The sequence below is a fragment of the Genypterus blacodes genome, unplaced genomic scaffold, assembly GCF_046128005.1.
Source record: "Genypterus blacodes isolate CSIRO-AG114 ecotype Tasmania unplaced genomic scaffold, CSIRO-AGI_Gbla_v1 ptg000070l_1, whole genome shotgun sequence".
Classification (NCBI taxonomy): domain Eukaryota; kingdom Metazoa; phylum Chordata; class Actinopteri; order Ophidiiformes; family Ophidiidae; genus Genypterus; species Genypterus blacodes.
The window spans coordinates 1,206,039-1,229,400 of NW_027466880.1; the positions used below are offsets into that span (position 1 = coordinate 1,206,039).

The 23,362-nt window shown below is 40.1% G+C and overlaps 3 protein-coding genes across 8 annotated transcripts; all 3 read right to left on the minus strand.

The window, feature by feature from the left end:
- Positions 1–150: 150 nt before the first annotated feature.
- On the minus strand, positions 151–10,467 carry LOC143005173 (stathmin-3-like). Of its 6 annotated transcripts, none has more exons than XM_076156400.1 (5): positions 10,134–10,467; positions 5,314–5,409; positions 5,012–5,190; positions 2,311–2,506; positions 151–991 (listed from the first exon to the last, which is right to left on the minus strand). In XM_076156400.1, the coding sequence occupies exons 1-5, from the start codon at positions 10,153–10,155 to the stop codon at positions 936–938; spliced, it is 549 nt and encodes a 182-aa protein (XP_076012515.1). In that variant the 5' UTR covers positions 10,156–10,467; the 3' UTR covers positions 151–935. The 6 variants fall into 6 exon arrangements, with proteins under 6 accessions (XP_076012515.1, XP_076012518.1, XP_076012514.1 ...); XM_076156403.1 differs by lacking the exon at positions 10,134–10,467 and adding an exon at positions 6,979–7,044 and having other exon boundaries at positions 166–995; positions 2,315–2,506; XM_076156399.1 differs by having other exon boundaries at positions 172–995; positions 2,315–2,506; positions 10,134–10,459.
- Positions 10,468–11,746: 1,279 nt separating this feature from the next.
- Positions 11,747–16,354, minus strand: arfrp1 (ADP-ribosylation factor related protein 1). The gene is made up of 7 exons (XM_076156872.1): positions 16,018–16,354; positions 15,538–15,625; positions 14,922–15,004; positions 14,612–14,693; positions 14,443–14,513; positions 13,993–14,093; positions 11,747–13,687 (listed from the first exon to the last, which is right to left on the minus strand). The coding sequence occupies exons 1-7, from the start codon at positions 16,108–16,110 to the stop codon at positions 13,600–13,602; spliced, it is 606 nt and encodes a 201-aa protein (XP_076012987.1). The 5' UTR covers positions 16,111–16,354; the 3' UTR covers positions 11,747–13,599.
- Positions 16,258–22,404, minus strand: LOC143005427 (acidic mammalian chitinase-like). The gene is made up of 11 exons (XM_076156840.1): positions 22,398–22,404; positions 22,176–22,211; positions 21,173–21,377; positions 20,241–20,297; positions 19,884–20,049; positions 19,266–19,381; positions 19,016–19,124; positions 18,532–18,714; positions 18,157–18,273; positions 17,945–18,077; positions 16,258–16,340 (listed from the first exon to the last, which is right to left on the minus strand). Exons 1-11 carry the CDS (start codon positions 22,402–22,404, stop codon positions 16,258–16,260), a joined length of 1,212 nt encoding a protein of 403 aa, XP_076012955.1.
- Between the last annotated feature and the right edge of the window lie 958 nt (positions 22,405–23,362).

Sequence of the window (23,362 nt, forward strand, 5' to 3'; positions counted from 1 at the left end):
GGACAACCCATGGGCAATGTAGCCAACCGGCCACCTGGACGCGAGCTGAGGCCTGATGTGTGTGTATGATGGGGTGTGAACACACAAAACATCCAGTGATCCACAACCACATCATTGAAGATGAATCCAGAAGCATCAGCATGTGTATTTGCTCACCTCCATTATTTGCTCACCTCTCAGAATTAACATCAAGTGACAATGGGACCTCTACTAAAATTGATGTCTGGGGACTGAGTATTTAACTAATTGTACTAATCGTAATTAATTGATTATTAATTAAACACTTAGGGGGGAATTTAAGGGGAAATTCAAGTTCAGATAATGAATAATCTTACATGACGTAATACTATAATACTGTGAGAATAAATGAATGTAAAAAATAATGCTGCTTAGGCCTGAGCTCAGCTCCTGGCCCTGTTAGACTGGAGTCTAACCTGGTGGTTTAGAGCATTTTGGGACATACATATGGGGCCAGAAAATGCTGGAAGACCTCAGATTACTTTATTAAGGAACAACTAAACACAAATCTATCAGACTATTAACCTTTGATCACTCTGACAGCACTGAGTTGATTAAGAGGTTGATTGACAGCCACAGCTCAATAATCTTTTAAACATGTGTTCTATGTTGAAGCAATGTCTCTGCTTAAGAAAACCATTCACTCCATCTTTAGCTCATAACTGAAACTTTATTTCACTTGTACTCACCTCTGACATTAAAATATGAAGGTATCTCTGCATGTTCATGTGTATGGTTTACACACAATAAAACAAATGAGGACATTTGGTGATGATTAACTACAAGGTGGTGACCTGGGAGGTGTGCTGGAGGATTACTTGGGTGAATCCTGAACAGGGAAACTTTGGAGATTTTCAAAAGTAATATCCAAGTAGTTACCAACAGAAAATTCTCAAACAGATAGTGTTGAAATGTCCTTAGCCAGAGAGACCAGCCTGGCGTTGCTTGTTTCTGCGTACTTCAGCGGCATGCACTTCCTGTAATGAGAAGAGCAGAGTCTTACTCATTTATGAGACAAAATGAAACCTAAGGAAAGACTGGTTCAGGCTGTTTGGGGTTCTGTGGAAATGATCAAATGAAACAAAGTCATGCCATATATGATCTGAAGTAGGGAGGGAAAAGTGTGTTTGTAAGTCATCTACTCATACTGACTATAAGTAATATATCAATCATTCCCCAAGGGCTGCATCACATGGCCTGTTAAGTATAAAAGCTTGATCCTTCTCTCTCTCTATTAGTATTAGTATTAGTATTGTGATCATTGCGGTTATTATGGTTATTATTATTAGTATTATTAGTGTTACCATGTACCAGGTATATAACACACCATTAACTCAACACAGGGGCTATTCTTCAGACTGTGCAGTATTGTTTTGTTTTAGTGCCGCATTTATACTTGTATTTTTCCCTTATTGCACTACACTACCTTTACTTGAGTAGAGTCAAATTGTTGTAAAAAGTAAAAATGTCCGTGCTTCTTGAAGCCCAGAGGGAAAGCTTGCTCCTTTAATGCTGTTAATGTGTCTTTAAATACAAACACTTGCAACATGCAGTTAAATGGGGTGTGTTTCTTTGTGTTTCCTATGATAAAAAGAAGAAGTGAAAAGGAGAAGGATAGGAAAATGAAAGTAGCCCTGATTTGGCAGTCAAATCAAATTCCCTGATGCAAAGTGTTTCATGGAGCAAAACTTAAGTTCAGACGGACTTTTACCTCATGTAAAACATTTACAATGCTTCCTGATGCTGTTAAATATTTACACAAGTGATATGATGCTGATATTTCCAGTTATGATCAAGCATCATCAATTCCAACTCTTCATTCCTGCTTAAAGTTAATGCAAATATATAAAATGTGTTTTAGTTGCCAATTATAACAATTCAAGGTGCAATCCCAGGAACTGTAAATGTGTCATGGACAGTTGCCATTCGGAATTGCAAAACGTAACTTGACATGCTTTATCAGTCTACTGTGCCCCCGTTAGCAACCTGTCTCTTTGGTTTCAGCATTGTGTTGCTTGTGGAAACTAAACCCTTGTTTGGAGTGTTTCAAGGTTAGCTGAGGAAACACAGGACAATGGAGAACGTTGGAACTGGAAGACCTGTGGTGGAAATGCAGCCACATCAGTCGCGTTCATGATAGATGAGTGTATTACTTAAGATTGTGCTCATTTCATACGGTGTCATGACAATTTTGGCTCCATTTTCACCACAGGTGCATGGTGCTGTGTGAAAATAAAAAAGTAAAGTAAAATAATTAGTAGTTATTCATAAATCATCATAGAATGGTTGGACTTGCTTTGACATGGAGCCGCTCTTTCAGTGCATTTAGGTGAGCCTCCCGGTTCTCCTTGTTGACCTCCATCTTGTAGATCAGCTTCTCCTCTGCCTTCTTGCTGAAGTTGTTGTTCTCTTCGCGGGCCTTCTGAAGAACCTCATGCTCGTGCTCCCTCTTTTCTGCCAGCTGCTTCAGCACGAGGGCCTCCTGGGACTACAGCATGGTGGGACACAGAGTTTGTAAAGTGGGAGAAGACAAGGAGGAGGGAGTCAGCAATGATGTCAGAGCCCTTGGATACACATCAACTGGAGAGAAGCACCCAAAGGGCCTGTATGTGACATCATTCATGGTGATGATGTCATTAACAATTGTGACATCATTCATGATTATGTCACCATTCATGTCTCCAATCTCACACTTCTAAAATTTGTATGATTTGGTGGCGATCGAAGGAATAATGCTTGTTGGAAAACGCATGCGTGCACACACTCTCACTAACACGCACGCACGCACGCACGCACGCACGCACGCACGCACGCACGCACGCACGCACGCACGCACGCACGCACGCACGCACGCACTCCAATTATAACAACAAGATAAGATGAAAGAAAAAATAATGAAGTAAACTGAAAAAGATTAAAGTTTAATTTCAATATGATGTGATCTAAGGTAAAGGAAGTCAGCGAGAGAAGAGGGGGGAGTTTTAGAATAAACAAAAGAATGAGGAGGGAAGAGAGACAGAAGGATGGTAGCGGAAATGAACAAAGAATGAAAGACAGAAAGTGTGGAAAATATTTTCCTGCGAGAACTTTTGAACCATCAAGCGTTATGATCTCTTATATAGTGTGTAAAACACTTATTTCTATTTACACCAGATGTGCTGCAAGTGTCTACAGTTATATACATATTCATAGGAGTGGGAGAGGTGTGTATGAGTGTGTGTCTGCTCTATTGTTGAGGTGTGGCACCAACTGTTATGTTGAGACAGGCACCTGTTGGTACAGGAATGTGCAAAGTTAATTGCACACAATAAATAATGGAGTCAAAAGACAAAGTTAATTGCACACAACTACATATGTTTTGTGACGTGATAAGGTGGAGTCCTATACCACAATAGGAGGAGTAATGAAATGCAATACAAGCAGGTGCTCCATTGTGCCCATCCAGTTGCTCCCTGAGCCAGCTGTATTCAAACTCTATGGTCTATTTCGAATGACTTTGAGAGATAGTTAAGCAGAGTGACATGGGACGCTCACAGGAAGGTTTCCCGCCCACAAAAGGCACGAAAGAAGAACTTATGTTTAGCATGTGAGTTTCAAAAACTACATCTAGAGTAACTACGGCAATGAGATAAATATAGAGAAGTAAAACATTAAAAGTACTTCTTTAATTAATTTCCTGCTCAAGTATAGTGTGAGTTAGTAATGTAGTTAAATACTTCTTTTAGTATTTACATATATACATATTCATGGCAGGCCTGTTGAGGAAATAAATCAATGAAGCTTATTCTCATCATATGTTGATATCGCTGTTTATACGCGGAGCTTCCGTCCTCTGGGAAAGACTGAAGTAGCGTCCATTCATCTAGAATGAGACCTGACTCTGCATTAGATTCCTGGCTCAGATGTAAGAATGGGAGTGGCTGATCTGCTTTTATGATTCCTGGAAATAGGAGTATTCACCTCTGCCACCAGGCCATCTAGCAAAACCTGTCAGGTATCATTTGTTTTAGGTATCATCATCAACACGATTGGCTGATATCCAAAATAGCCTGAGGAGCTGCCTGAGCAGAGCTCATCTGGCCAGAATGCAGCCATCCACCTCCCAGCAGGGATACAAATGTGTCTTAACCTTGAACCTCCTACAAATGGTGAACAACCAAAGAAATTGAAACAATGAAATGTTTTGACTGTGGCAACCATTGTCAAGGTGAACAGTTGCTTAGGCGCTGTAACTTGCAAGGAAAGGAAAAGTACTAATCCTGCAATGTCATTTAGTCAAATTTCCAAGCAAAAGTAGCCAATAGGCATAAGCCAACAGGAATATGGCTTGAAACATCACAAGGATCTGTGTTACTGTTCATAAGTGTAAAACAATGTAGTGTCAGGAGTCCATCTGGTTCTCTGAGTGGCACTGGAGGGGGAGTGACTAAGGTGTCCCTTTAATGTCAGAGAAAAGATTCCAAGTCCTCAGACAAAAGGCCTTTATTTAGAGGCGTGTTTGTGTACATATGTGTGTGTGTAAGAGAGAGTGGTAGAGAAAGAGAGAGAGCTCTGTAGTTCTGGTCAGGGCTCTATAAATACACTTGGTATGACTAGATTGATATCTGAGTGTCCTCGAGCCTTTATCTCTTAACATGCCTCACAGATAAAAAAAATCTTCATGCTCCTCAGTGTGACGTGCGTTCAACTGAAACGATCACAGCATTCAGGCGCTTTCCCTCATCTCTGCTCTCCTCTCTACAATTATACACTCCTGCCAATCATGCCTGGAGCCTTTGCAACAGGGAAGTGGAGAGGGATTTCTGTTTTAGTGTTGCTTTCCGGTTTTAATTGGAGTTAGGTCGGTTAGGGAGAGAGCCTAGGTGTGACGGGGCATTACTTAGGGGTCTTCAACTCCCATATGTTTAACTCACAAGTCGTTGATTGTATAAATCATGTGACAGTGTGAAGTAGAATATGAGTCAGCAGTTGAATGTGGATTCCTTTTCCTCACCCTCCTCCTCTCCTCAGCGATCTCCAGTCTCTTCTGAAGCTCCTCCAGGGACAACTCCCGCCTCGGTGGGGAGGCCAGGGGCTGAGGTTGGGCTCTCTCCCGGGACAGATCCACATCTTTCAGGATGACCTCAAACGACTGGCCTGACACCCGCTGGTTCAAAGCTTTTACCTCCAGATCTGACACAGACAAAAATGTGTTTCATTTAGTCTCAAAAGCAAACTTCATTCTTTATTTTCTAAGGATGTTTTTCTCTTTCATCTAGCCACAATGTTCAGACACACAGCAGTAAGCAGCCATACCTCTATGCTGAGAGGGGAGGTTGGGACGTGGCTGTGTGTAGAGGCAGGAGCACAGCACAGACAGTATGGACATCTCCTTGACCTTGTCTGTGTACGCTGTAACAGAGAGAGGACAGAGAAACAGCTGTGAATGTCCTGAAACCTTGTGTACTTGGCACGGTCTATCAACAGGTCAAAGGAGCTCAGATAGAATAGCTGATGATTTTGGTTTCTCTCCAGAAGCAGACAACTAGTGAAGAACGTTTTTTTTATAGATTTTGCAAGGCTGTAAAAAAACATTGTGACAGAATCCTTTCTGACTTGTTGCCAAATGCAAATGATTAACACCCAGATATGGTGTAAACCAGGTGACTCACAGAGGGAAGTACTGCAAAGTTTGTTCATGAGAGAAACAAAGAGATAATAATGATATCTGGTGCAACCTGCTTAAGGAAGAATGTTCTCCACCTGATCTATTGTCTGTCGTTACCTAAGAAACCATTCACGTAGAAGCGTTGAATATTGGTATCAGAGCACAAGACACACCGTTTCTACAACAGTGATGACGGAAGTGAATAGCAAAAAGTGATCTCATAAATAAGAACTGGCTTGTGGAGCAGAGAGGAACACTGGCTTTGATGATGTAACAACCCAGAATACTGAGAGGCCATCTTAATGTCCTAACATGACACGTCATGTGCCAAAGATGACATTTAATAATTGCCTTACTGACTGGGCTCGGCTTACCTCTGCATAAACAAAAAGAAGTGTTTGGGTGGTGCTACTTCAAAACGTGTTGGTGCAAAATTACTCATGATGTGACTCAGACATCTTTACAATCGTCTCATCTCGTTCAATGTGCAGGTGATCTTGTCTTAGTGTGTTGAGTTCCCCTGTATTAGGGATAAATGCACATTCAAACTGTGAAAACAACTTTAACTTTAACACACTGTCATCACAGTCTAATCTGTGTAAACACATTATATATATTATTATTATTGAATATTATATATATTAGATAAAGAGAAGTTAAGGTTTTTCAAAATATCTTAATGGACCCATACACGTGTCTTTACTATATATATTTTGATAATATGCTAATTGCTATGCTAATTATTATATTATAATAAAGATAATTAATATGACAAATACGAGCCTGAATCTGTTGTGGAGTAAAATCTGACTGATGCAATGGAGTCAAAAGCAGGAAATGCCCGGTGCTGTTCAGTCAAGCATCACAGAGAAGAAAACCCTTATTTATTCCCTTAACTTCATTTCCATTTCACAGAATTGTTTCACACTTGATAGAATTTGAAACCCAAATTATTGTACTTGTTACTGCTGTTGAGACTATTTATTGAAGGTTGTCCCCCAAGCACACTGGGCATGTCCCTGTGTGACCCTGCAGCTATTTGGTCTCTGATGAAATGGTTTGTGTGTGTGTGTGTTGATGAGCCTGCAATAACTCCCACTGGGTTTTGCTACGTTGACATCATGGAAGCTGTATTCATGAACCAACAACTTTAAAGCCACAAACAGTCCGCATGCAGGAAGTAATACAGTTTGTCCATATTTACTAAAAAAGAGTTTGAAATCAATTAACTGGAAATGCCAGAATCCAAACTGTTGGTCTCTCACAGCTATGGCAGCATAGACAGCTTCACAGTCAAGCATCTTTAACCCTACCATATGAATGCCTGCGACTGAAGATGGGCAAACAACAGACAATGGTTTGGCAGATGTAATGTAGGTCTGTTTGATCATGTAATGTTTGCAGGACACTGAATTACAAACAAGCCGTGGACTTTGAGACTTGTGTCTGTAGTGTCCATCGTGTCTCCCATTCACCTCTTATATTTGACTTAGTTTAGAGTCTGATTAGTTTGATTTGATGGTGCAACACGCCCTCTGCTGTTCAAAAAGGCAAATTGCTCCCAAGGCAAATGACAAAACATTCACTCTGCTACTTCTGGAGAATATGGTGAAGGCTGACTCATCTCTTCATTTAACTTTGCCACAAGTCTGTAAACCAAAGATAAACCCAATGTAGGTGTTGCCTTCATTAATCTGGACACATCGGTCGCACCCAGCAACCCAACCATGTGTGTTTCCATTTGTTTTCCACCTTTATCTTCCCTCACTGCTGCCTCACTCAGCAGCCGCTATGCTTCTTCCCTGTGGTTTTACTGCACCTAGCCTGGGTGAGACTGCACACACACATTGGCTCAGCTGTATTATTAGTACTTATGCAAGCCTCATTATTGCCCCTCTGATCCATTAAGAGCCAAATGAACTGAGTGGATGTTCCAAGCCTTCATAATGGAGGAGGTACAGCCACCCACTGGCTACTTAGGTTACTGAAGAAGAGGGACGTTTATATGCACCGCTAGGGGCAAAATAAAGGACCAGTCAATTAGTCCATTAGAATTTACACAGATTTCTACAGGACTCTTATGGGTTACAAACTGATTAGAGTTGTGGCTCTTTGGCTGCTGACAATTGATGGACTATAAGATGACAACATGTGACAACAATTTCTTGTTCTAGATTTCTAGTTTCCAGTTATTTCTCCAGGTTTCTCCTGAAGCCTGAAAGGTTTGGGACTAGAATAAGAAACAAATCCAAGCGAAAACCCACTTATTTGGGTCTAGATGAGGCTTAGCATTTGAGATGAGTCATACAGCTCAGTAAAACTAAATAGTACATTTATTTGTATATTATGACAACATATTTAATTTATGTATTTTGCCAACAACCTCTGACAACATCTAAGGAGCCTAACTCATCCATCTGTGTCTCCCCTCTTCTTCCTCAGAGACTGTAAAATATGAAGGCAGACCTATAATTTATTACTAATGCTGTTCCCATACACAGCCCCTATGCCTTTAGCAGCATGAGTCACTGTGAGTGGGCAGCACAGAGGAGAAGATACATCACATTAACGGTGTTATTCTAAAGTAGGCCAAGCAAGCTGCAGGCTATATTAGATGAAGATCTACTGAAGATCCTCAAAGTATCTGACTTTGTGAGCCACAAGGTAAAATGATGGATGCAAGGAAATCTCATCTCCAACTGGAGAAAGGAAAAGGTGTAAATTATTCATCATGCACACTGGTGCTGGTGGCATAACACTGCATTGGCTAAATTCCTGTCTCCTTCGGGCAATTAGCTTCCTGCTGTGGAGGCTAAACAGCAGCAGGAAAATGAGCTGCGTTCATGCACCTGTGAGAAACATGCAGTGTGCGTACATGATGGGAGACAAGAAAAGAGACATTGTGCTGCTTTTTGATGCATTATTCACAAGCTTAGTGCAAAGGAAGAAAAAAATGTAGTACAGAACTGCAGATTGCTCCAGATTTAGTCGTCCACTAAAATAGCTCCAGTTTTTCATTAATTCTCCTGATGTAAGCAATGAACACGGTCAAACTTACTGTCATTATAGGATTGAGTAATGTATCATGTCACTATGAATTATCACTTGGCCGGTACATCAGTGTGTCAGCATGAAACACAAGGAGAAGATTGATATCCCTATTTCCATTTCTGGTTAAATGCTAACTGCATTTCACTGGCGCAGTTCTTGTACTCGGCACAGTCAGAATAAAACTGAATCTAATCTAATCTCGGATAATATTATAGGCAATAATAAGAGAAATACTTACAGTGGATCAGTTACTTAAAGTTAGAGGGGCACTAGAAGACCACAACAAGCCAGGTTCCATTTTTTCTTATCTTATTTATCTTAATAATGATAATAACGTCACCTCATAATAAGAACTCATTGCTTTAATTACTTTCGATAACAATACAATGCAAAAAGCCCTATTGCACATGATTTAACATTTTAAAGCACCCATGTTTAATGGATTGGTCCCTGTGTGATGCCCCACCCTTCCACCATGTTTGATCCAAAAGGATTTCAAACTTTTTTAAATGATCCTGCCAGTAACCAACCAAGAAATTGACAAAGGTGTAGAATATGTTTTAGATAGATATTAGCATTTTAGTGTAAGTATCAAAAGTAAAAAGATATTCATTATAAAGGCTTTTGTTCCGTTTTCATAGCTTTCTGTCAGTTGCAAAGCCTGACAGGATTGGATAAGAAGAAGTGAAGTAGGGGGAAAAAGAGATAGAAAGCAGGGAAAACAAAAGAGTAAAAATAACACGTTTTTTATTTTGCATTCTATCAATCAAGGTGATGCTTTGTTAAGATAGAATAGTGATCAAATGCAAATGAACTCCTCATGAAAAGATGAATGCAAAGGTCAAAAGGAAAAATGTAAGACGGGAGAAAATTAAAGAAAGAGGGACATATGTAAGAAAGATCAAATGTAATATTTCATGTTTGTGATGTGAAATGTAATTATGCTCATAAAACCTTTCCTATGTATACTGTAGCTTAGACTACAGAAATGTGGTGAGTCATTGTTATCTCCACCTAGCAGCTTGTGTAGCAGTCCTGGTTAATTGTGCGTCGGGATCTAAGTTTTCAATGCAGATAAACAATCAACGTATTGTCCTTTTAATAACATTTTCCCCATCTTTGGGCGTAGACATGTGATCTGTCTTTCTTTTTGATTCTTTTAGGTATTCAACCTGCATCCGCAAGCTCGCTGGATTTTAAACACCAGCAGTCAATAACAAACACAAGCAATGCTGATCTTTGTTTTTCCAGATGATTCTTTTTGCTTTTATCTCTTCAGTTGATGCTCATCCAGGGAGTCACAAATATTTACAGCACAGCCCAAGAGCAGAGAATCACAGTTACCATGACAATGGCGCAGTATTAAATGTAACCTGCCCTTCAACATACATGCACACACACAATGTTTATGTCTTACCTGTTAATACTGCGCTGGTCATGATTGCTGACTGAAGACGAGGGAGGATGCTGCAGGATGGAGGAGCTGAGAGAATGTGAGCAAGCCGGAGAGAAGGAGAGGAAAGAACGAGAGAGAGAGAGAGAGAGAGAGAGAGAGAGAGAGAGAGAAAGTGAGAGAGAGAGAGAGAGAGAGAGAGAGAGAGAGAGAGAGAGAGAGAGAGAGAGAGAGAGAGTGAGCGAGAGAGAGAGAGAGAGCGCAAGAGGATGGGCGTGTGTCTATGCTGCTGAATTGTGCTCGTGTGAACAATAGGCAGCTGGTGGAGCTTAATGTGTGTGTGTGTGTGTGTGTGTGTGTGTGTGTGTGTGTATGTGTGTGTACCACTGATCCTGAACCCCACCTCGTGAAACAGAAGACAGATGAAGGCAGCCCTAACAGAAGCAAATGTCATCAGAATTTGAGCAGCGATTTTGATTTTGATTTCAAGAAGACAATACAAGATTATGACCTGGAATTCAAATGTCCAGTGCAGTTTGTCGCTACATTACATTTCTACTGTATATCTGCAATTATCACCTCAGTGGTAGAATAATAAAACTGACGCAAATCACAAAGCTGAGGGTTGTTATTTTCTAGCAGATATGCCAAAATCTACAATCAGATGGTATCATGTTATCGTTTGTCATCATGTGTTCATAAGCATAACCTCAAGCAACCTGTCCCACAAGAGAGAGGAAAAAAAGGGATGGGTGCTCACCTCCAGTGGACATGGAAGAAAAGGAAGGTGGGGGAGGAGGAGAGTGTGACAATGGCGGTGAAGACAGTCTGCAGGGAGCGGCCCAGGGGTCAGAGGTCGGGAAGAACATGACTCAGGGATAGGTCACTTCTTGTAAGTGAATCAGATCTGTAGATGGGGAAGACGAGCAATTACTCTGAAGATGGATTGAGATGAAACAACCAAAAAAACTAAAATGTGGCACACACAGATCTCACATCTCAGCATCCTCATGTCTTGTGTACATTAAGCTTTTATTTTTGTCCCATTTTGTTTCCAAACAATGTCAGGAGAATACAGCTCAATAATAAAAGCTGAGTAATATCATTGATTTTAAACCACTTTGGTGTGTCATTACCATTTGAAATGATCCATTGATTTGTGCTGGAAGGAACAATACACGGTTGCTTTTTTAGATGCCGCGTTCATATTGTTGAGGTTTAATGTGCCACTCTAATTCTGACCTGTGAACTGCTGCTTGTTGCCGTTAGCGGGATTCCTCCAAAAGTTCTGGATTGATGTTGACAAACCTTGATAGAATAAGCAATTAATCCAGGAATGTATCAAGTATTGCTTAATATCGTGAAAAACCAATGTTTTACTACATAGATTTGGTAAATTCCTTTAAAAAGAATGTATTAATCTTGAAGAAAAAACTAGAAACAGGTGTAATCCGATCAATATCAGGACACAATTCTTCACAAAAGTTCTCTTCTTGTCCCAGTAAGGGTTCAAAGCCCTGTGTTGGCTCTGGGTCTTTGTGTGAGTGTGTGGAATATCCATGTTCTTTCCATGTAGTCAGGATGTCTTAAACAGGCCATTATACACCATGGAAGTGTGGAATCAAATACAAAAACAATTCAAATGAAATCCAGTTTAATTCAAAGATGTAACACTACAATACATAGAAAACTCCAACAAGGATTCTGTGTTATGAGCAATTCCAATTACACTCTTTCTGCACTAAAATAAGAATGGCTCATCATTAAGTTACACCTTAATTATGCAATTCAACCCAGTATAGATTTCTGATAAAAAAAAAAAAACGTATGAAAACACCTATTCAGTAATGTTCATGTACATGGCAGATTCCGAAGTCAGAAATCGATTAGGTTGCTCTTCTGTACATGTGACAGAAAAGTCACGTTCGGCTTTTTAGTCACTTCATACACAAAGGAATACTGCTGGCATACAGTACGGTGTGGTGATTCGCCATAGGTCAGCTCGAGTAAGGAGAGTGTTTAGGAAAGTGTGCGTACAGCCATCTCTCTTCACTTGATATGCAGATCATGTAAACGAATGATGGAATCTTTCATATTGTCACAGGGTAAAAGAATGCAGAGACAGAAACAAATCTCCACAAGGGCTCTTTGTTGCTGCAGAAACCTTTGTCTGTACAAGGTGGAGCACTGAGTGTGCCGCTGGAATATTCAGATATCGCTTCGGTGATTAATTACAATGATGCTCTCTGTATAACGTTCTCATATTGTTCTAATGTCGTTTATTAGAGACGGGTTCAGGGCGGCTTCACTGAGCATGGACGGCTTTTACAGCTCAGATCCTAAGCTCATCTGTTGGCCACTAGTTAGGTTGAGTCTGTAGAGCTGTCAGGGGTGAAGTGCCTCGCTTTGAAAATGAAGATAAAAATGATAACTGGCCAATCAGAGGTCATGTTACTGCTGTTTGTTTACTTTACAGGTTTTTTTGTCTAATACCCATTAAAAATTGTCATTTAACAACTAAATAACGCAGTATATGTATGTAATGTAATGTATACTTGACAAACTCATGTAAACTATAAACACATTTTTCCGAATATTGTTATCATCTTTTAATAGCAAAATTCTAATATGAATTGCTTGTTTTCAGCCATTCGAATGGTTTATGTTATTATTCTACTCTAACTGCTGAGCGTAGGGCCCTCCAGTTGGCACACTGCAGTGTGTGTGGGTTTCTCTGTATGGAGCTCCATTGACTTAGTATGGCAAACTGCACCCTGAGTCTGGATCAGAACAGGACAACAACAGATCAATCCTTTTCATAGCATAACTCCAACTACAGATTGTGGCTCTTCTTTCTGTTGATTGCGTCATTTTCTAAAGGAGTGAGCTCCCTTAAAAGCACACTGGCTCCACAGAGAGATGAAAGATTCTCACTTTGTCTTTGAAGTTAAACTCCAAAGCAGTCTGGCTCTCTCTTCATGAACAGAAAAAGGAAAAAGATGTGAACAGAATAAATAAGAAACACGATGAAGGGTAATTGAAGAACTGATAACCCAGACATTTCTCTGACTTTTCAAATCAAAGCAGTGAATGTAGTTCACACATCAAAGTGTGTGAAGAGGCAGAGAGATCTGGGGTTCAAATCTGAACAAAAAAATATGTTTTCTGATGCTGTTTGAATACAGATTTATTAATCGTCTTCTGCTTTCTAAACACAAACTGCACTGTAGCCAAGACAGCATCTGTGCTACCCACACGAGAGAACACGGAGGTGGCGGTGGGATGGGCATCCATTCTGAGATGATGCTGTGTAATATAAATACGGTCACAAATCCTAAAATCTCAAACCCAACCTGACTGTTTGACCGTTCACACACAGAGCAGAGGAATGTCGATCGTCTCCAGGGAGGATGCTGAAAGTCCACGTGGAGAAACTCACAGTCCCAGAAAGTTCAGAGGGAAGAGTCTGTGCTGGTGCTCAGCTGACCTCCTATGTGATGTCCTTTTGTCTCGGCGGTCTGTGGATGTTCCTGACCACGCACTTCACCATCCAGTCAATGCCGTCGTTGACTCCGTCCCTGCAGCAGAACCAGGCAGTGAAATCAGCCAAGGATTGCAAATAGTTTGCACTTTGCAGAGTTAAAGGAAAGCAGCTCCTATTCAGTTCTGAACTCTTGGTGTGAAAGTTGACAAAATATGAGTCAGATCTTTCAACATAATGCAATACATCACATTACTACTTATTATTAACTATTATTACAACTTCTTACTAGCCTACCCAACTACCTGGTGTTTGTTTTGTGGTGGGATTTAATTATATACCTATTAACTAACATTTGTGGCATGGGTTTCATATTGGACTGCATCATGAGTCTGGTCTTACCCTGTCAGAGCCGTACAAGGCTGGACTAAACAGTCTCTCTTGCCAATCTTTGTGGCGCAGTCACTGAAGGCTGTTTTAATGTCCGGCACTGACAAACAGTTCTGAAAAAGGAGAAAACACATGATGCACAACGTGCTGACATCACAAACACACCTTCAGTCTTACTCGCTTATTACAGGGGATTCAGGCATGTCCAAACAAAAGCAAATACATATGCAAATGCTGTTTCCGTCAGAGCGGTATGTACACGCTATGTATACAGATGTATGCTACCCACTGTCAAAGGCCAAAGCATCAGGAGAACATCCAGCATGCAACAGAATTGTGAATTACCGGCACCATGAGAACAACGCCTTTGAGTGAGTCAAAGATGCATATTCAAATCGATGTGTCTACGATAAAACATGAACATACACACATTCTTAGTGTTCTACAAGGATTATACTGTACCGGTACATCCTGCTTATTGGCCAGTACGAGGAGAGGGACGCCGTCTAAAACCTCACTGCTGATCATTTTCTCTGGAGGGAACAAAAAGAACATCAGGCATGTTTATCTTATAATGGAATGTCAACAGGTGCTATTTAGCCCGGATCCAGATCATTGGACTAAGACTCACCAAAGGCCTCCTTTGATTCTGACAGGCGCTCTTCATCCGTCGAATCAATCACATATATGACTCCATGTGACTCAGCATAGTACTGTAAGACAAAGAGGTACAAAGAGGTGACATCAGAGCAGGATTCCAGGCTTAAAGATCACATCATCATCATCGTCATCATCACAGTGGACTTACTACCCTTCAGAAAAGCTACACCAGCACTTTACTATGTGATTGTTTTTCTGTTGTTCTGTCTTGCTTCTTGTAACGCATGGAGTCATGGTGAGACTGTCAAACTCAAGTTATTATCAACTCTGTTTTGACTCACTTTGTCCCACAGTGACTGGAGCTCCTCCTGACCGCCCAGATCCCAGAACATCAGACGAGCCTTGCCCACATCAATGGTGCCAACTGTGGAGGAAAGTTAGACGTGTGTGAGAGGAAATTGAGAGTACTTAGAATGACACAACTCCCATCAAGAAATCCAGCAATACTTCTGAAATACTTCATCTTAAAGTCGCTCTATACTCACATGTATTATCATTTTTATATGGATTAATAACACACAAAGTGAAATCTTTCAAGCCTTTGTTTGTTTTGATTTTGCCTCAAGGTGTCACACTCTAATCAGCTCATTAACACAAATCAGCTGCTGAGGTTTCCTGAGCCTTTAAATTGTCTCTCAGCCTGGTTCAGTCGGCTACACAATCATGGGGAAAACGACCAGATTCTAATGTATTGAGATGCACCTGTTTACAAGTATCAACGACTATCCCGCTCTTGGTTGGTTTGGTTGTAAATAGTCTCTTTTTTATATACTAAACACAGCCTGGGAACCTACCAGAAAAAGCATTTCACTGTTGTCATACATGTGACAAATAATAAAAAAAGTAAGATAAATACATAGAACTTTGAAAGGGTGGAACACTGGAAAATCCTCTTACTGTTCAGGCCAACTGTAGTCGTGATCTTGGACAAATTCATTCCTTTGTAGTTCCTACTGAATTTCGTTTTGGTCTGTTCCAGAAAGGTCTGACAGAGGAGAAAACAGAGAGATTAATGAGGCAATTATAGTTAGAAACAAAAATCTAAACAGGGACGTTTACATCATTATAAAACAGACAACACCCTGTTACCAATTTCTTGATAATGCAGGTTAACATTAAGATTATTTTGTCGATTAATCGTTTAGTCGTTACAAAAACATCGTCTTTAAACTCTTTGTTTAGTCTTAACAATTACAAAACACAACGGGATACACAGCAGTTATACGGAAAACAAATGTAGCCTTCTCACTTTTATTTATTTGTTATTTTCTAAGCACCGTTGTATTACATTTGGCCTGGTGTTAAACCAAAGGTAGTTAGGGGGGTATAAAGGGTCTGGCTTGACTTAAAAACACATAGACTGTTAAAACAACTTACGGTTTTCCCTGCGTTATCCAATCCCAGAATCAGAACGCAGTATTCATCCTTTTGGAACATGTATTTGTATAATCCAGACAACAAGGTGTACATCTTGGAAGAGATGTAAACACTCCAAGTAGTTGCTAATACGGGTTAGCATGGAAAGTTATCGTACATGGGAGGACAAACGCATTGAGAGACACCGCTGTAGTTTCATCATAGTTCCATCAAAGGCATTTCTGATGATAACATGCGTGATTAATGCTCGTGGATAAATTTAAAAAGTCTACAAAAGTCGTCGTTTGCGGTTATCGTCTGAAGCTCCAAACACAGCAGCGACGCTACGTTTACACGAAACAGGAAACAGAGATGGGAGAATTGTGGGAATTGAAGTACCCATTGTCTCGTTGGGCGTTTAGGTATCTGGTGGAATAATCAAATAAAACTACATTACCCACAAAGCATTTCAAAACTATGCAGTTTAAAGAGCATATTTACCCCCAAACAGTTCACAAAAACGCTCCGTAAACTTTTAAACCGTGATCAGAATAGTCTGGGTATTCGAATCCGATTTTTAATGCGAATGATTTTTTTCATTTGCGTTTTTTTTGCAGTTTTAAAAACCTTTTTTGTCGATATTTCTGATCCACATATTCCATGAAAGGTGGCCACCTGCTGGACACATGATGTCACATGATCATTAATAGATAACTTTTAAAATACTTTCATTATCTCTCACCACACTAATGATAGATAAAGTATATCTTATACACTTTTCTATGGCTTTATAATACCAAGTAAAATATTCTAAGTTGTATTTGGATTTTGCTCTAAATTTAAGATAAACAGAGTTCTGTGATATTCAATCTATTTCTAGAAAGAAAATACAATTGGGCTAATATTTTGCACATTTGTACGGTGGATAAATTACTTGACTTCACCTGTATTGAACAATTGAAATAAAAATATATGTAAGTTTCACCATATTATGATCACATTTAAAAACTCTGTGTCATATATTTTATACATCTGTTCTAAATATCTGGGAATATTTGGAAAACAACAGAGCACTAATAACACAATTCAATGTAGCAACATCTTTATTGACAATTTTGTGAGAACAGGGGCTTGTGTTTTACTTCAGTTGAGCTAGTAATTTACTTATAAAACATATATTAAGAAAAACTTATTTCAATAATAATATCCCGATTCTTTCAAAATAAACCAGCAAACATTGTAGATATATTTGAAAATATGTCCATATTAAGAAAAATCAGTCAATCAATCTTCCCCACATGTATAACACATTTAATAATGTGGTTATCACAAAGCTTATGAGTACTGAGCTTCCTGACGACATCGGTTGTTCTCCCTTACTGTGCTGGATTTCCACACTGTGGCACCTTGTGAGGTATGTTTTGCCCTGCCAACACTTGTAGAATGTCTTGGGGATGTCCGATTTTCGGTACAGTCCATCTTTTCTGTTTGTGCAGAAGCCACTTCTTGGATACACAACAGTGATGTTCTGGGAGCAGCTATTGCCTGGTTGTGCTATGGTGGTGTGAAGTGTGTGTGGAGTGTTTCCAGGAGAGAGGGAGGAAGAAGATGTAGGAAAAGGTGCAGCCCTTGTTGTCTGTGTTATCCGGTCTGGAAAGAAACAAAGTGGCATATGCACTGAATGATCTCATGCATGTACAGAGTGAGACATTAAAGTTGGTGCAAAGGTGTATTTTGGAGTACACAGTAATCAAGGGGATGACCCTAATACAAAATACTTCATCTATCATAATAACTCTACTCTAACTCATTGACCAAATTCTGTGTTCTTTACATTTATGCTTAGATCTACTGCCAAATCATCATGTCATGTCTTTGTCGGTGCCTGTCAATCATATTCTATATGCCTATATGCCTATATGCCTATATGATTATATGGTAGCCTCACCTTGACTCAGTTGACTTTTTAAATGTGATATCAGTGGATATTTGCCCTGGTCACAGAACTGCCCGGAGAAATCATCCATATCCAGTGTCCACACTGCAGCTCCTCCAAGCTGCCTGCTCCTCAGATAGCCCACCTGTGATCCAAACAGAAGGATCCTTTAGTTAAAAACACCGTTATTGAGGGACATGTTAAGGTATAATTAAGTTAAATACCTTGGCGTCATAGCTCTGTTGGTTGTCAAAGCCTACCCACTGGCCACCTTTGATGGCATATGGGACTTTTTGACTGTCAATCCAGTGAACTGACGTCCCTTTTAGGAAGGAGCAGGTCTGGCAAATAAACACCAAAATGCATACAATTGAAAATCAATAATCTCTGACAGACACATAAGAAAGAATTTAGCACATGCTGGAGAAATGTGACTGCCCTCTGCTGGATTTAAAGAGAATTGACGAAATTATATCCACGTCTACCCTCACATCAAGCTGCAAAATTCATTCTACTCTCAGAATTTTCAGAAATACATCATTATAGTATCAAAAAGCACTGAGAATGTGTTGTGCTATATGTCAACATACTCGTGTTACCTCATAGTACGACCAGAAGCCAATCTGTTGAGTGTATGGCCCAGGGGGTGCAGGGCCGCTGATCAGGGCACCGGGGCCTGTCGCAGGGGTGGAGAGCGTAAAAGAACGGGAGTGTGTGGCAAAGCCCAGCAAGAGCTTTGTTGCTGGTGCGCCTTGCTCAATCCAGTGCTGCATAACATGATCCTGGGAGGAAAGAGCCACCAGATCTGTCACGTTAACCCAATTCAGAATAATTGTTGATTATTCCAGTGTGTATCAGATGTCTGATATTTGACTAAAGAATGAAGCACTCCACACAAGCAGTAACCCTGATGATATAGCACGACTCTTAAACTGGCCTGAGACACTCCTGCAGTATCAGATTGCCACTTATCAAAGCCAAAGCAACCCAAAGCTTGTTCTATAGTTGACATTGGCAGCCACACATGGAGAGCTGTGCCAGTATTTGCCATATTTATAATCGCTGTATAAAATAATTTCTTACTATGTTAGTATTGTTTTCTGTTCCACTGTAGAGCGGACTGGGGTGGGCTGTCACTCCAGTTTGCTCATCATAGAGATCAAAGGTTTTGACGCTGATGATATCCAGGTATCTGCATACGCACACACACACACGCACGCACACACACACACACACACACACACACACACACACACACACACACACACACACACGGTTATGGTAATCGAATGACAAAAGCTCACATGAGAGCTAGTGGAAATGTGACTCTTACCTCGAAACCTCTGGGATTTCATATCTCATATCCATAACATCTGCTGTCACGGATGCAGAGAGAAGAAGTTGTGTGTTGCTACGTTGACGCTCGGCTTCATAGGCCTCAGAAAGCTCCTACAAATCAACGGAGAATCTCTTTATTTTACAATTTGTATTGTATTTGTATTTATCCTAAGGTAAACAAGTTTGATAGTCTCTCCATTTCCCGATAGTAGAAGCTGTTGTCACCACTAGATGATGCTAACGACAGTGAAAAGTCATGACACACAGTTATATTTTGCTAAATTAAAAACAGTGAGCATTAATCTCTGGTGTATCACAATCAAGGCCAAAGATTAGATGTTTAAAGGGGCTTTCACAGTCATTGTTTTGAGTTAAGAATAGCTTCCGTGCAGGATAAATCAATTCCCTTTCATTAATTTGTCCACAAAAAGCAACCCGTTTGTCCTGTTTCAGACAGACTCATCACTGCTGTTCACATCATTCCTCACTCCAATGATATATATACATGCAAAATCCAAATAAAGCTGAAGAAAATCTAAAATCTTAATCTAAAATACACAAATTCAGAATCCCCGTAGATGAGAACATTACTGTACATAAAGAGTCACTGTACCTTGCAGAGCAGAGTGAAACTTTTCTTATCTTCAGGTGGAATTCCTTGAGATCCAGAATAATCCCAGTCCAGATCCAAACCATCAAATCTATGAGTCTTTAAGAACTTGATTGTCGACTGGATGAAAGTATGACGGTTGGCTGCACTAGACATCATGATGGAGAACCTAAGGATAAGGGCCAGATAGTAGTTTGCAGTGTGTTGTTATCTAAATAAACACCCAATTCACAGCGCTGACTTATTGAATTTGAATTGAAAATTGTGAAATCGAGTCAAACGTGACACGGCAGCTTTTGAACCATTCTGTGAGCAGATGTATCACTTTTGTAAAGATTTAGAAACAGGGAATAGACTCACTGGGATCCGTCATACCTCTGATCTCTGACTGACAGTAGAGTCTGCAGCCTGGAGTTCCTGCTCATGGACACAGAAGGAAAACATCTGATCAGACAGAGCTTTAGATTTCTGTAACACTGTAGGTTTTGTCGGTATTTAGCTGATTGCCAAAAAAAGTGAATGAAACCTTTGGAATTCATTGGATTTCTGCATTAATCACTCATCAAAAAGGGTTAGATCAAAGACAAAGTAATTTATAAACATGTTCTGCCTAATCTTATAACAAAATACTTTAGTTTAAAAGTATGTTAACCTTGTACTTAATAAATGGTAGAAGAAGAATTATAGACCTCTCTAGAAAAAGTGTCCATTCTCCCTTTAATAGGTGTGGTGTGCTGTCACCACCACCATGTTCTGCAGGAGCCTTGCAGAAGTCTTATAAGAAGTCTTTTGTAAAAAATGTCCAGAAATGTTTTCTGGAGACCATTGGTTTTCTGTTTTGTCCGTCCACAAGCGCCATCATTCTTCATACTTTTTCTGATATTTCTTGTATTCCTTTTCCTCTCCTTGAGCTTGGTACGGTGCTCTCTTGGTTGTGATCTTTGCAGGGCACCCACTCCTGAGCAGAGTGGCAAGAGGACTTACATTCCTCTACATGCAGACAAATTGTCTACATTTGTGGTTTGATGAAAAGCTTTGTGACTTCTGAAGTGTTTTCCAGCTTCAGCCATCTTCTACAAATGTTGAATCCCAGTAGGAAAATAGTGAAGATAAAGGTCACGTTCTTGAAAGGAGCAGACTTTGTGCTTTTGTATAGACCAAAACACTTCTAAACCTCAAATATCAATCCCATTTGTCTCCAATCTGGAATTAATGCATAATTCCAGCTAATTCCAAAGGTTTCTATAAGTTTTCCTTGTAACTGCATGTCATTGACAAGGACGAGTCCCTACCTCTCCTTGAGCTCACTGAATGATTTGTAAAGCGGTCCCTCATCCCACTCATATTCAGCGATCTCGTTGGCATGGTTGATGATGGCGAAGGCATAAACCAGATGGGAACACAGAAGGGGATCCACATTTTCTGGCAGGAATTTCCCTGCACCCGTCCTGTACCGTGACCAGTTGGTAAAATAACACACAAGTTTGGATGTGGTTGCTGGAATGAGGAAGAAAAAATAAACATAAGCACTAAGGTGGGTTATAGTTTAATGACAGCTCTTATTACTGCCCAGTGTATCAACAAAAGACAATCTGCTGCTTACCAATCTGAATGAAGAGTTGCAAAGCCACTGCAAGAGGAACAATACACTTGTTATTCCAGTTGAATACAAAACATGGTATGTATATGTTTTGTTGACCTAATCAATTGTAATATTTTGAAGAGGATCACAGTGTAAAGTCATCGAAATAGCAAAAGTTCTCACCAATCATAAAACCTATTCCTGCATTCATCTCAGCCGTTTTTTCCTGCTTCCCTGTTTCCCATTGTGTGGCACCCAACAGAGTGAAAAAGAGGCCAAGAGTAGAAAATAGTTACTGTGTAACGTCACTCCAGCCCCACCTCTCGTATTACTATGCGTCACATAGAGCAGCAAACAAACGCTTACTACTTTTACCAAACATAGCCTGAAGTGTGAGCCATTAAAGGAGAAAAGCAGTCAAGCATCTCCTCAACTATCAAACTTAAATGATTTAAAACACAAGTACTCTTTCAAACAGTCTGAACACAAGGGGAATTGAATGCTATGATTGATTGCTGTTGTTTTATTCATTTTCAATAAACAATTAGAGTGACCCATTTTGTTACACTAACATACATGGTTGACACTCAACACCAAAGCATCTCGCATGGATGAAAGTTCATTAATGACCCAAAAATCGAAACTTTGCTCTTAATTGGTTGAAATTTAGATTATCAGCAACTTCTCTTTTTCGTCATCCATTACAACGAAACACACTTTACACATTAAAATGACATCATCAGAAGAAACTCAGTATGAGGAAGCTTCAGAGTGACGCAGTCTGGGCTTCATCTTTCAGTTACAATGAATACGTTTCACACCCTGCAGTTGTTTAGGACTTAGGGCTTTTTTTTTAGATCCTCCCATGTTGTTGTATGGAAATGTAAGGACGTTGCTGGGAAACAATAAACACGCGATGGCACGATATTTAAGACCTCTCATGTGTACGTCTGGAGGGGAATAGAGGAGTTTGAATGTTTTTGAAAAGATCAGCCTTTAGAGAAATGAAAAAATAAACAAGCTGAAGAAAGAGAACTAAGAACTAAGTAATTGTTGTCATTCATCTGAAAAGCTTCTTCACTTGAAAATAACTATGTGGAACAGTGCTGGTGTTCCACAGTTTGATATGAAGTTCTTGTCTTCAATTACGTCGTCTAGACCAGGGCGGACAGATGGGTTTAGTGCAACACACATGGTGTCTCAAGCCTCCTCCAATGTTCTTGGAAAGTTTCTAAGCTATTATTTCTAAGATATGGATATTTTGGCCCGCAAAGCTGTGGTTCTTGTCCTTTAGTTGGGTGGTTGTGTGTTGGGTTTTGGTTTCTCCCATGTACAAATCTGTGTGCACCGCAATGCTCTGGATTGCACACACATGATCGTCCAACTTCTGTATGCAGCCTTCTGGAATGAAATAAGCATTTTCTTAGTGTGACAGAAGTTTTGTGTTTAGTGCAAATCCAGCCATGTGTGCGATAACTGTATGGCTTCATTTAGGCTTTTTTTGTGCGAGTTGTTTATCAGATTTTGTGCTTTTGGCTGACCTGGTTTTCTGATTCAACAAAGACCAACCAAATACCCACAGGCTTTAGTGCCCGATGACGCTCTCAGTTTAAGCGTCAGTAGATATGATTTCTGTCCAATGGTGTCAAATTCAGATTACACCCAAATTGTGTGCAAGTGGTTGTTGTGACTCCAAATAGAGGTACTGGTCTGTGTGGGTGGCTTTTCAGTGTGTTCCCCTCTGTTGAGTATGTGGCACCACTAACATCTATCTGTTGTCATCCATCACAGTCAGTTTCAGCTCTGGTTTCCCTGATCTTTACCCTTGTTTCATTCATTTCATTTTCAAATCAGGCTGATTAGTCAAACTGATCAGGTCCGGCTTCTCCAATTTCTTGCA

Bases quoted from the DNA above. Each gene is read 5' to 3' on its own strand.
- LOC143005173 (XM_076156400.1), bottom strand. From the start codon at position 10,155: ATGACCAGCGCAGTATTAACAG. The intron at 5,410-10,133 runs GTAAGACATAAA...TCTCTGTTACAG, and splicing joins GACCAGCGCAGTATTAACAG to CGTACACAGACAAGGTCAAG. The intron at 992-2,310 runs GTCCAACCATTC...CATTACAGGAAG, and splicing joins GCGGCTCCATGTCAAAGCAA to TGCATGCCGCTGAAGTACGC.
- arfrp1 (XM_076156872.1), bottom strand. From the start codon at position 16,110: ATGTACACCTTGTTGTCTGGATTATACAAATACATGTTCCAAAAGGAT. The intron at 15,626-16,017 runs GTAAGTTGTTTT...CTCCTCTGTCAG, and splicing joins TGGATAACGCAGGGAAAACC to ACCTTTCTGGAACAGACCAA. The intron at 15,005-15,537 runs GTAAGAGGATTT...TTTCCTCCACAG, and splicing joins GACTACAGTTGGCCTGAACA to TTGGCACCATTGATGTGGGC.
- LOC143005427 (XM_076156840.1), bottom strand. The intron at 20,298-21,172 runs GTAGGGACTCGT...GTCCATGAGCAG, and splicing joins TTCAGTGAGCTCAAGGAGAG to GAACTCCAGGCTGCAGACTC. The intron at 20,050-20,240 runs GTGAGTCTATTC...CCTTATCCTTAG, and splicing joins CAGAGGTATGACGGATCCCA to GTTCTCCATCATGATGTCTA.